This window comes from Lampetra planeri, unplaced genomic scaffold (assembly GCF_965212315.1).
Source record: "Lampetra planeri unplaced genomic scaffold, kcLamPlan1.2.h2 scaffold_1166, whole genome shotgun sequence".
Lineage (NCBI taxonomy): Eukaryota > Metazoa > Chordata > Hyperoartia > Petromyzontiformes > Petromyzontidae > Lampetra > Lampetra planeri.
In genome coordinates this window covers 14,811-27,026 of record NW_027613879.1, presented here as the reverse complement: position 1 = coordinate 27,026, position 12,216 = coordinate 14,811, and the positions used below count along the sequence as shown (strand labels likewise).

At 43.3% G+C, this 12,216-nt stretch overlaps 1 protein-coding gene across 1 annotated transcript; it reads left to right on the top strand.

Moving 5' to 3' along the window:
* The first annotated feature begins 4,225 nt into the window (after window positions 1-4,225).
* LOC144738779 (photoreceptor ankyrin repeat protein-like) lies at window positions 4,226-12,216 on the top strand. The gene is made up of 6 exons (XM_078621778.1): window positions 4,226-4,242; window positions 4,417-4,526; window positions 9,814-10,106; window positions 10,223-10,352; window positions 10,431-10,571; window positions 11,381-12,216. The coding sequence occupies exons 1-6, from the start codon at window positions 4,226-4,228 to the stop codon at window positions 12,214-12,216; spliced, it is 1,527 nt and encodes a 508-aa protein (XP_078477904.1).

The following is a 12,216-nucleotide window of genomic DNA, read 5'->3' as shown; positions in this document are numbered from 1 at the left end:
CTTCTCCCAGACACAACATCAACCTCAACAATTACACTCCGTAAAGACACAAAGATGCTGCACATAACTGGGCTGGATAAACTGTCTTTAGTAGTGTGTAGTGACTGTGATAAGGCCAATTTAATGTGTCACTCCATGGATATGTCTATTCTAGATGTCCCGTAGGTGTAGGTGTATATGTAGTTGTGAGTGAAATACCACATAATGTGTTGTGTATTAACTAAGAGCTAAGTGCAACAGCTTTTTCCAGACCTGGTATGTTGTGTTTAAAGTGGGACACACACAACCTGGAATCAGAAGAAGTGGACCATCACACATGCATTGAGATAGAAACGAAATCTTATGGCACCAATAGTCTGATTTGTCTGTCGACACAACACCAGGTCTAAAAGTAATTTATGCTGGGAATAAGGCTCCAAGATATAATGGAATTTAAATAAAAGTGAGAAAAGTTATCATTAGTGTGCACCAGTCCACATGCACACATGCACCTGTGTGATGTGATTCTATCTAGTTTTATTCAAATATGATGTGGCCTCTGAATGATCTCTGCCCATTTAAGGCCCCCAGTTCATTCCCAGCGTCCTCTGGGATCAGATCTCCCTGGATGGCACATGCTCCCAGTCACAGACAAAACCTCATATGGACAAAAGATGCAGGCGGGGTACTTAGTTTACATCATATTTACTTGAATATGATGAAACATGTTTTTCATTGAGGTACTGAGTACCAAACTGAGTGTGCTCTTTATTCCATCAAGACACAGAAAAGTGGAACACAATTCACCTCATGGGATTACTCTGGGATCTAGTTTAGGTCCTTGGAATTATCAATCTGAAATCCTTTAATTCTTTTGGGTCATCAACAACAAAACTAAGGAAAGGTGTGCAATTTTATTCTTCTTCAACTTCTCATATAGACTTTATAACAATACAGCATAAAATAAATGCGGAAAATTGTTTGCTGTAACGTTTTGACGCTATAGGCATGTTTTCTAAGGTTCTATAAGTTTACGTGCTCTCAGGATCAGTATGTTCTGGTTCTGGTTCTGGTTTGTGTTACAGGTTCAGTGTAGTGTGACGCTGATGTGACTTCAAGCATTTTGTCTCAAAATCAGGTCGCATCATTAACACTTGGCCACTGTTACAGAACAGACCTGGTAGACGCTGCATTGTGTACCTTAGAGGTTCTCAAAGCGTCGACATGCCCTCCCATTCACACACTCACTCATTTGGCCGCTCCGGCTGTGAAGGTGCCCAGCCGCTAACACAAACATTTACACACTTAAGGCACAGCATTAGGACCAATAAGTAGTTACTGGAGGATATTTTGATATGGACTCTGAGGAACCTCCCCAACCCACTCCACCTCCTGAGCCACAGGTTTTTTTTTCTCCTTTGGGGGCAGATACAGACATACAAGTAGTGGGAAGATGAGCAAAGTAAACTAGGATGGAGAAATGGATCTGATTTCCTGGAGGTTGTGCGTTGTTCTTGGGAAGCCACTGGTGTGCATCTTGTTTCTAACACGTAACAGATGGTCCCAGTGGCCCTATGAACCACTGGGCCTCTCCTCTTTCCCTTCTAGTCCACAGACACAGCAAGAGATGGAAACATCTCTGTGACCTCTGCCACTCAAACCGGAGCAAAATGTATTCAGACGCTTGTCTGTGTTTGATGATACACTTTGAACACCCCCCCCCCCCCCACCCCCGCACGTCGGAAAGCTTAAAGTGAGTTTGAGGGGTTTAAATCAACGATTTGAGCTAAAAATGAGATTACATCATCTAGTGAAATTGACCATACACACAACTGAAAGCCAACAGAGGTAATTAGTAAGTAATTACTGTCAACTGGTAAATGTTAATTGGTAAACTTTGAAATATGACATAAATTGCATATACAAAACCACTGATTTTCTTTGTGAAACAATTATGTGCATGTGCATTTGAGGCTCTTTGATTTGTCAGTGAACTATTGAATATCTACATATTTCAAAACAAACATTTTTGGTAATCCGAGAGGTCCTAAATGGCCTGCTCTGGTTAGCATGGTTGTGCTTTGTGTCATGTGTCATCCACTTTCTATCCGATCTCCCATCCGGAGGAAATTGGGCTGTGCAAAAACAACTGAGAAAGAAGCTTGTCTGGTTCTGGAATAAACAATTTCCCTTTTGGTCTTCTTCTTTCCACATGGCCCTAAAAGCGTTGCGTAACTTTTTTTATTTCCTTCCCTGAGCCTTGAGTTGTATGCAAAGATAATATTTGGCAGCATTAACCTCAATAGCACAACCCATTCGAGTGTGACCATTACAGATAAGAATCACTGACAGCTTCCTCTGGTCCAAATACCCCGTCGCACTCACTCACGCTGTGTACTGTTCTCCACAATATTTTGCTGTCCAGCCACATGGTACACACCACCAAGACTCCCATATATACACAAACACTCCTTCCATTCCAAACCCAAATCCAGCTACAAAGCTCCTTTTGTTCGATTCCACTCAAGGAACATGGCAAAGCACGCAACCTTTTCACAGTAAGATCTGAATTAGTGCAATCAAGAGTGTTGGAGCAAAAGGGAAAAAGTGTTTTTTTTAGTGCCCCATGGGGAGAGTGCAGTATGTGTACGCACTTACACCGAATACCTCTTTTTTCACTCAGGTACTTAGTCTGGTAAATTAAAGCAGAGTCATTTACAGCTATAAGTAATACCCTTGGGTACAGAGGAGGGAAAGTTATAACCCTCGAGCAGTCAGGAGAACCCAGTCTTGTACTTTTCCTGAAGTTATTACTGCTTAAAGACCACCAGCCGGGCCTGTTTGATCCTGGATCTGCACACACACAACAGGGCAGAACAAAAACAGAACAGACTGAGCTTACAGCATGGGTACTCATGTGTACACACTGTTAAATTTAATATTGTCAGGATCGTGGGTAAATTAGTTATCACGGCATGTTTGAGTAACAACCTAGAGTGCCGCCCCTTGAAGCTGATGTGAGTGGCTGAGCAGGCTGTTTCATATGTCACTACTCTGATATCTGAGATGTTTCCACACAACGAATCAAAGCTGAGCTTGGAAGTTTGTGTTTCGGTGCGTCTATATGCTCTGACTGGTTTGGCAAGGGCCAGTGTTTAGACTAGCATTACGGGTTGGGGGGTGGGGGCGTGGGGGGGCACACACTAAATGGTCTGTCGCGCTCAGTGCAGCTTTCAGGTCCTACCTGTTCTCTCTGTCCGCTCTGGGATTTGTGTGGTGGTGTGCTGCTCCCAGTCCTGCCCCTCAGTTTTACACTGGGGCCGGGACAGCCCCCTTTCCATCTTCGCTTGATGGGAGGTCTGCCTCACCACCCTCTGAGAGCTACACACAGAGATGCCTTTGTCAGCCATGGAGCTGTGCTCTCAAGAAGGAAGCCATAGTAAGACTGCAGAGTCGCATAACCATAAAACATTATACCAGCGGTTGTGTTTTTCCACCATTCCCTGTGTCTTTTTCATCATTTCCTCCATTACACGCTGCCAGAAAATGCAGATGAAATTGTTGAGGTCCAACTCTCGCCACAGATATTGGATAATAATAACTTCCTGGCCTGTCGTTTCAATGTGCTTTGGAAACCCAGCAGCACAGGAGTACAGGTTAATCATTCCTCTGTGGGATGGAGGCTGACTGCTGTGGGTTTTCTTTACCACAGAGGGTGAAAATGACTCATTAAAATAAACATTTTGAAGAAGACAAAATGAAAAGTCAAGCCAAAACCACTGAAGCTTTAGCTGTGAACATTTTATTTCAAAAATGTATGTATGCAACTGTAGATTTAGGGTTAGACGAAGGGGGAAAGATAGAGAAGGAATTGTCAGTAAATTCATGACGGGTGATATAATTCTTTCAGACTGTCTGTGATCAGATTGTTTTATCACCCCTACATGGCTGCCAGTTTCCCAAACACATCCAAAATTCCTCCCAAGCACTGAACAGAGACTGGCAAAGTCCGCCCCTTTCTCCCTCTCTTCCTTCTATGCATGTCTGGCTTGACCATTTTAGGTTTAGTGGTGACAAAAAAGTAAATGTGGTTGGGATGTCATGCTCTGCACGTGATGACAAATACCTCCATGTGTCTATTTCTTTCCTGTTGACTATGTGGCTTCGCTATAAACAGGCAGACATCACAGATTAGCAACTCACCCACTGCTGATGGGGCATGGCCACAGAAGTAAGCACATCAGTCATGGCTCCCAACATCTGGTCGGTGCGTCCCTGATTTTTCTGCAGAGCCTTCATTCTTTCCATGTTAACAAATCCTCTTACCTCCCCAAAAATCTCTCTCTCCACCTCAGATGATTCTCCTCTGCAGCATCAACCTTTTGATCTCCAAGCGTCACACTCTGGCTGTGTGTCCCTTGTACTTCTTGTCCCCAGGGTGTTTGATTCAGAGAGAGTCGTTCTGGACCTGGAAACATGCACTCGTGGAGAAGGCCTGAGGCTCGTCGCTGCTCATCCCCCTCTCTTTCTGTGCCCCGTGCTAACAGGTGAGCTGGCTGTAGACGTTATCAGTGCCTCGGTCCAGTACACATGTCCACCTTGTCCTCTAGCACAGGGAGAAGAATGGCATCCTTGGTTTGCCGTCTTTGTCATTCCTATAAAAGACGAGTGTTTTAGCGGTCATATAACCTGTAGACACGCTGTCTGGTGAGGACTGGCTGATTAGTTGATCTTCTCCTTCTCTCTCAGTGCCCAAATACTGAGCTGTGACTTCAGGACGGAGCACTTCACCCCTCCTGAAATACTTCTTTCCTCTTCTTCATTGGCTGTAGAGGATCACCACCCCCCTCCCTAAAAACATCTCCTCCCTTCATAATTCTTCCTCTTTCTTTATTTCCTACTCTTTGTCTTCAGTACCTGAATGTTTTTTCACCCAGTATCAAACTATCTCCACCTCTCTAAGGTCGTCGCCCTCTTTGAAATACCACTGCACCCAACACGCTCTCTTCATCTTTGCCCAAGTCTCAGGCAGTGACATATGAGCAGCAGGGCAGCCCCAAATAAGGCATGAGCACACAGCCCATGACGCTCAACTCTTTAAGAAACTGTCATTTACACAGTTCTTTCTCAGCTTTTTTTTTCATTGCCTACAGGCTGAACTGCAAATGCACAAAATTATTTGTTGTTAGACGTAAGGGGGGTTCCAACATTGTGACTGACAGACTGAACCTACACATGATACATATATCAGGTATATCATAATAATAATAATAATAATAATAATAATAATAATAATAATAATAATAATAATAATAATAATAATAATAATAACAATAATAATAATAATAATAATAATAATAATAATAATAATAATAATAATAATAATAATATAATAATAATAATAACAATAATAATAATAATAATAATAATAATAATAATAATAATAATAATAACAATAATAATAATAATAATAATAATAATAATATACCATTGTTATTATTACAACAATTACTTCTTAAACTTAATGTATTCCATTTACATCTAGAAATGATCATATACATAAATTCCACATTTTACTATGTAAAACTTTTCATGTGTTGTTTCCTTCTGGGCCCGTACCTCACCTCCTGGCACAGACAAACACACACACACACAGACAAACCACTCCCGGCAAAAACCTCCTGGAAGAGGAAATGATGGAATTACTACAAAGGTAAATATGATGCCAAATATATACACTGGGACATCTTGGTGAGCACTCTCAGCAAGAGGTTCGTGGATGGAATTCCAGCTTCTGTATGGGGGTGGGGGGGTGGGGGGATTCTCTCTGGCCCCCCTGTAACACAGACAAGCGATTCCTGAAAATGGATGAATGAATGAGTCAAACATCCTGGATTGCAGAAGTATGTGGATGAAGAAAGAACAGAGGACCAGGAGAATACCTTCAAATGTCCACCAAAAGGAAAGAGCAAAACAGGGATTTTTGTATTAAGGTTTGGAACGGAATTGAAATAGCTCTGCAAGGGCACTTAAAAGGTCCATCATGAAACCCACAAGTATTCGGATTAGTTTGGAACAGGGGTGTCCTCGGGGGCCGCCTATCCTGCATGTGATAGACGTCCCTCTGCCTCTACCCCACCTGAATCCGTCTCTGTGAAGTTCTGCAGAGGCCTGACCACGAGCTGCTGATTTGAATCAGGTGTGTAGGAGCAAAACCTGCAGGACAGGTGTCCCTCAAGGACCAGTTTAGACACCCCTGGGTTACAAGACGGGTACGAGCAGTGTCCACAGCTATTCCACATTCATCAGGTTAGTTAGGAGACGTGTTTCATCCAGGCTTTCTTCCATCTACGTACATCTTACATATACTCATTTCCAGCAAATCATGGCATTTCATAACAAATAGTATTTGTGGAGTAGTGAAGTTATATGTCTGGAACTAATAAAAGAAATGCTCACAGACACTGAGTAAGTCCTAGTAAGACCGGTCCTGCAGTGACTGCCAACATCTATCTATCTATCTATAATTAGCCGAGCACATGGTTGTCTTTACAATCACTCACTAAGCTGGCTAAACTTAGCTTCTTGCTTCCCAAGCCTTTTTCCACGTTCTTTTGCTCTTTTGCCTACAATGGTGTCTGGGGAGAAGTTTAATATGTTTGACCCTAGAAGGAAAGTGTGATAGTAAGATCACAAAGAAATGCTCTTTAAATCACTAATGGGGTTAGTAATTATTTGTGTCTGGGAAATCAGACTGAATGCTGCTGTGTCAGTTTGCTGTGTGTGCTCTGCTGCCCTCATCTGGTAAAAGACACCAGAGCAGGCTCCCATATCTAAAAGAAAAAAGGGAAATTCAAAACAAAAGAAAGAACACCACAACCCCACCCTTTGTGCCAAACAGGTTTCCTTTTCCTGCCGTATCATTTCCTATCGACTTCATTTCTGGTCTGGCCCCCACCAGCTATAAATCTTTACTCCTGTGTGCCCTTTTGTCCTCTTCCGGTGTTTCATATCATTTTGGGAGTCACCCCAAGCTCCTGTCTCAGCACTGAATAAAAGGTACGCTTAGTCCAGCTCATGGCTGACAACTGAAGAGGTTGGAAGAAGGATTCAGCTCAGACACTGATCCTTCAGCTCATCATAGCAGATTTGCCACAATATTTCCATGACTTTTGAGTGACTATTCCATCTGTCACTGTTTACTGAGACACGACAGAGCTTGTGTTAACACACTCGCAGCCTTTAGCAGTAACTGATAGTTGTGAGTCCTTCGCATATACAGTGGAAATACTTGCATTAAATCTGCAGATATATTTTATATATATGTTTACTGTGATCATATTTCTATTCAGCTGTTCATGCTGCAGTTCTATGGCTGCTTTGTGACTGGAAAAAAGAAGGCATGCACAATTTAATTGCTCTTTATATATCATGACATATATACAATTCCTGGTTTCTGCTGATATGATGACACTGTTCGTACCGACAGAAGAAAAAAACAATGTTATGTCTGCTTTCAAGATGCGCTGACTACTTATTTTGTTTATGAACATGAAATGAGCTGGACTGCAGTTGACAGTTTGATCAGAGGGAGGCAGTCTACCTCCCTCGAACAAAGGCCTTGTTACATAACAGTGGCTAAATTACCTATTGGTCTGACTCCAATCAAATATCAGGGTTAATCTGTTTACATGCACCTTTGGGGCCACGTGAGCGAGTCCCTGATGCTATGAATAAACCTGCTTGTATGACACTACTGCCCCCGCTTGGCATTCAGCCCCAAAACATGAAAAGGATTTTGGTTAAAATGGAGAAAACCTCTTTCTGATTTGTTTCACATGTAAGCTGAAAGTCGCATTTTGTAAATACAATGTTGCCTAACTATTAGTCACACTGTGCATGTACTGTGGGTTGTGTGCATGTCCACATGTTTCCATGCATGTGTGTTGGTGCGTGTCATCCTTGTCATGGGAATAATTACTACTAAGCCCCCTGACTTGGGGCAAGCGTGTTGGTTTGTTGTCCCAAAACCAACGTTTTCATGGGAAAACTCCATCACACACTGATGTTATTCAGTTACAGGGGGCTCAGCAGCACAGCAGATTTAGAAGCCACGATTCAGTAAAAGCAGTTATTTGGACAGTCAATGAGGTCTGATGTGACACAACAGAAGAGCAGAAGGAGCAGAACTGGTTCCTCAGGGAGCTGTGAAGTGAGAGAAGGAAGGAACACAGAGCAGACAGACTTTAAAGGGAGCAAGGTTTGCTGCTGTCTTTTTGCTCTTAATCCTTAAATCTTCTTTAATCAGGATGAGAGGGACAGAGCATGCTGCCTGACTTAGAGCAGCCGAATCTATGTTGGGACCTGGGTGGATTGCTGGCCGGTGAGACAACCTATAACTGGCCAGTCGAGATGGAGGGAGGGGCAGGATAGAGCCGGAGTCATTTTGGGGAACTTAAACTTTACCACTATCTAAATGCTGACAGGAGGAGTGGGAGTTCAATAAGATGCTTTGACCAACCAGGAGGAAGTTTGACAGGAGAGAAAGAAAGAGACAGAGAGAAGAAGAAGACGGTCCATTGCTGATTGGTTTCAGGGTGAGAAACAAATTATCTACTTTGGGAAAACATGTTTGCACCTATTTACATCAACTCCCCACAGTTCAGAGTGAACAGCTCGTGTTTGGAGGAGACAGGCCAGTTGTGTTGCAGAGGGATGAAAATGAAGGAACATTGGAGTGACAGTGTTAATTCTTCTGCTCGACACAATAAAATGGAAAAATATGCTGGAGGTATTAAAGGAGTGGTTCTATGTGGCACTTAACAGGAGCTTATCCAAAAGATGTCATTAAAAAAAAATTGGCATTAACATATGAGCACCAGCAGGTGGAGGGCTGATTCTGTGCAAACAATTTTTCTGTCTTGAATCTATAATGGATAAGATGTTGTGCAGCTTGAGAACTGAAACCATGAAATACTGAGCGTCATTGCTCGAGCGCTACACTCCATATTTTTGAAATCTTTAAAAAAAAAACGACCAGTTTGTGTGTGAGCCTGATGAGCAGCAGAATCGCCATGTGAGATGATCCATAAAAAACAGTTGCAAGAAGTTACTTTGCCTGTTCAACCAGTGAGATAGACAGATACAACCTGCTGCACTGTACAATGTCTATTCATGAGAGAATATGAGCTACTGTCGCTTCAGCCAGGGGTGCTGACCATTCTATGTTATATTCTAGTATGTTCTGAGCACCCCTTGAATTATCCTGGAGCCCTGGGCTTCAACCATAATGCTCTTTGGAACAAAGGCGTGAAGGAATGGATTCAGTAAGAGATCACCAACAGACTAGTTGAACGCTAGATCTTTCCGTGCATGAATGATGGAAATGAAGTTGCATAGATACATCAAATTTCATATATGTGTCGAATGTAGGAAAAGCAATGACTTTCCAGCAAAAATGTATTCAGCAATTAAGTCAGCCAGTAAAGGGGTGAGTCAATGTGCAAACATTGGAAAAAGGTCTGTTATACATGCAGCTTAGCTATCATGTAAATCTGACTGACGGATCAGGGGAGCTGAAGTGAGGTGAAGCTCCTCATCCTCTTTACACGTCATGCCTGTTTGATCACCTGATCTACTTTACATATCGGTTATAGTGGTTGCCAGTGTAATATCGCTGGTGTTGTAGTCAGACGTAAAATGATGCTAATTCCTTGAGGAGACACTAAACGTACATCAGAACGCATTGAAGTGAAGTACATTCAGATGAACAATGTTGTTCACAATCCTAAGAGCAGCAATGTTTGTGTAACTCTTAAAATGTCTATATTGAAGATGTGAGTGGTGTCCAGCAAACGGGGGGGGTTCCAATGGCCACTGCAAGGGATGACCCTCATCTGGGCGCCGGCCCATCAGACGATTCAGAGATCCTCCTGGACGACTCTGACTCAGGGAGCGTCCTTTCCGACGACTCAGTACTCCCCGTCTATGAAAGAGGCAACGAGCACACAGAGCCTGCCAAGACGCTTTATGAGGCCTGTGCCCGGAATGATCCCACATCCCTGTGCAGGATCATGGCCAGGGGGGTCACGAAGGAGGAGGCCATGGAGTTGGACATCAATGGCAGGGTGAGATGCATTTCCTTTGTTGTACAAGACAAGGACAGTGAACACAACAAAAATACTACCATAAAAAGTCAATAAATGAATAATGACACCATTAATTTCTCCTCTGTCCCCTTCAGAGTGGACTCATGCTGGCCGTGGCCAAGGGTTTCGTAGACATTGTCACCCTGCTGCACACATGTCCACTGATAGACATAAACCACCAAGACAATGACGGTAACACCGCCCTCATGATTGCTGCCCAGGCAGGTACGTTTGCAGACACAAACGCTAAACACATCTGGCCTTTACTCATCGCTGTCATATCAACACACCGTTTCCTTCCAGGTTTTATCACCATTCTCAACCATATCCTTAACTACTTCTCTGGTGTGGACACTGAGGTCAGGGATCCGCGTGGCTTCACAGCCCTCATAAAGGCAGGTCTGCAGGGCAGAGAGGACTGTGTGTCGGCCCTGCTAATGCATGGTACGTTTGTGGGTCATTGAAGTCGACCATCTTCTTGGTACGAACAGATCACCAAATGTAAATTTTAAATGTAAATTTTTTCATTTTCTGTCCCAGTATGGCTAAAAAAAAACACACACACACAGGCTAAGCTGGTAACCAAGCTGGTAAAATACAGGATCTCTGGTGCTGGTACACAACCCAGAACAGTCATTGTGTGGGCATGTACAGACATGTACAGATGAAACAGCGATGTGAAATGTGGTTCTTGCAGCAGTGGTTATGTCTTCACAGTTTGATCCATCCCCAGACTGACTCTCACAAGGCCCAGAGGTAGAACTAGGTTTGAAAAAAATTGAAAAAATGATTGGATGAACATTCACACCCACTGAGTATTGTTTGTGAAACCATTCTTTAAATGCAGCTCAAATTAAAAGCAACAGAATTGTGCTTGACTTGTCACCATTGAATTGTTAGCAGGTTTAGATAAGCAGATTAACACATTAGATTAACAGATAAATTCAAAAAGATCCAAACCCAGAAACAACTTGTACTTGCACAACATAAAAATCAGATGATTAAATGGAAAATAGGTATTTGTGCAGGATGCTACGTTTAAAGTTAGATTTGTTTTTGTCAAATAGATAGAATACCTGTATTCCTTGTACACATCAGTATGAAATTTACTTACTCTTGAGCGGGTACATTGAGAACTGCATACCTGTTCGTGACAATTCAAGACCATATGTGTCATTCAGAGTTTAAGGAGCGCACTCCTTGTGTCTTTGTTTTATTTGCTAATTTCTATTTCCACATTTTTTCCGATGCAGGTGCAGATATGAATGCAATAGACTTTGTCCAAGGACGTGGTCTAAAGGATTGGGCCATTAGGACAGGAAGATTTGAGACTCTGAAGAGACTACGCCGCCTGGAGGCGCATCCTGTCGCTGAGCAGTTCTGTGATAGCTACGTCCCAGAGTGGCCTGATCTGAAGCACCTTGTAGCAAAGGCCACTGCCGCCAAAACAGCTAGTCAGAGACTGAGACAACGTTTGATAGATAGCTTTACTTTCAGGTTCCCACAGGACCCCCAGGACAATGGGGTCATGGATCATATGGTGCGCATGACCACAAGCATCCACAGCCCGCTGATAGCTACTGGGTGCCGTCCACTCTGCCCCACCAGCCCCCCTGAGATCGGTAAACGGCGATTCGCCGTTCCCGAACTACTTGAAAAGCACAGTAAAAAGGAGCTGCAGGAGAGCACAGTGTCTCACAGCAACGGCTCCATCACCTCAGCTTCACTCTCAGCTTCACCCACTGCTGTGTCAGCCACCTCTGTATCACTGACCTCCTGCTGCCAGGAGTCACAGCGCAGGGAAAGCATGTCTACGGGCGGAATGAGGAGCTTCATACCCCGCAGCATGGCACACAGGAACAGTATCTTCCCCTCAGGCTGCATTCCAAAAATTGAGGTGACAAAGTCTGGGGAGCCCACTCCGAAGAAAGAGAAAAAGAAGAAGAGGCAAAAGGGTTACCTGGAGCCCCCGGTGTGGAAATACAAGGAGGCCAAAGAGGAGAAAAAGAGAGAGAAGAAACAAAAGGAGAAAGAAAAAGAAAAAGCAAACGCAAAAGAGAAACCATTGAAGGAGTCAAAGCATTCATAG

Coding starts and splice junctions, on each gene's coding strand:
- LOC144738779 (XM_078621778.1), top strand. Junction 10,107..10,222: donor AGTTGGACATCAATGGCAGG/GTGAGATGCATT, acceptor TGTCCCCTTCAG/AGTGGACTCATGCTGGCCGT. Junction 10,353..10,430: donor CATGATTGCTGCCCAGGCAG/GTACGTTTGCAG, acceptor GTTTCCTTCCAG/GTTTTATCACCATTCTCAAC.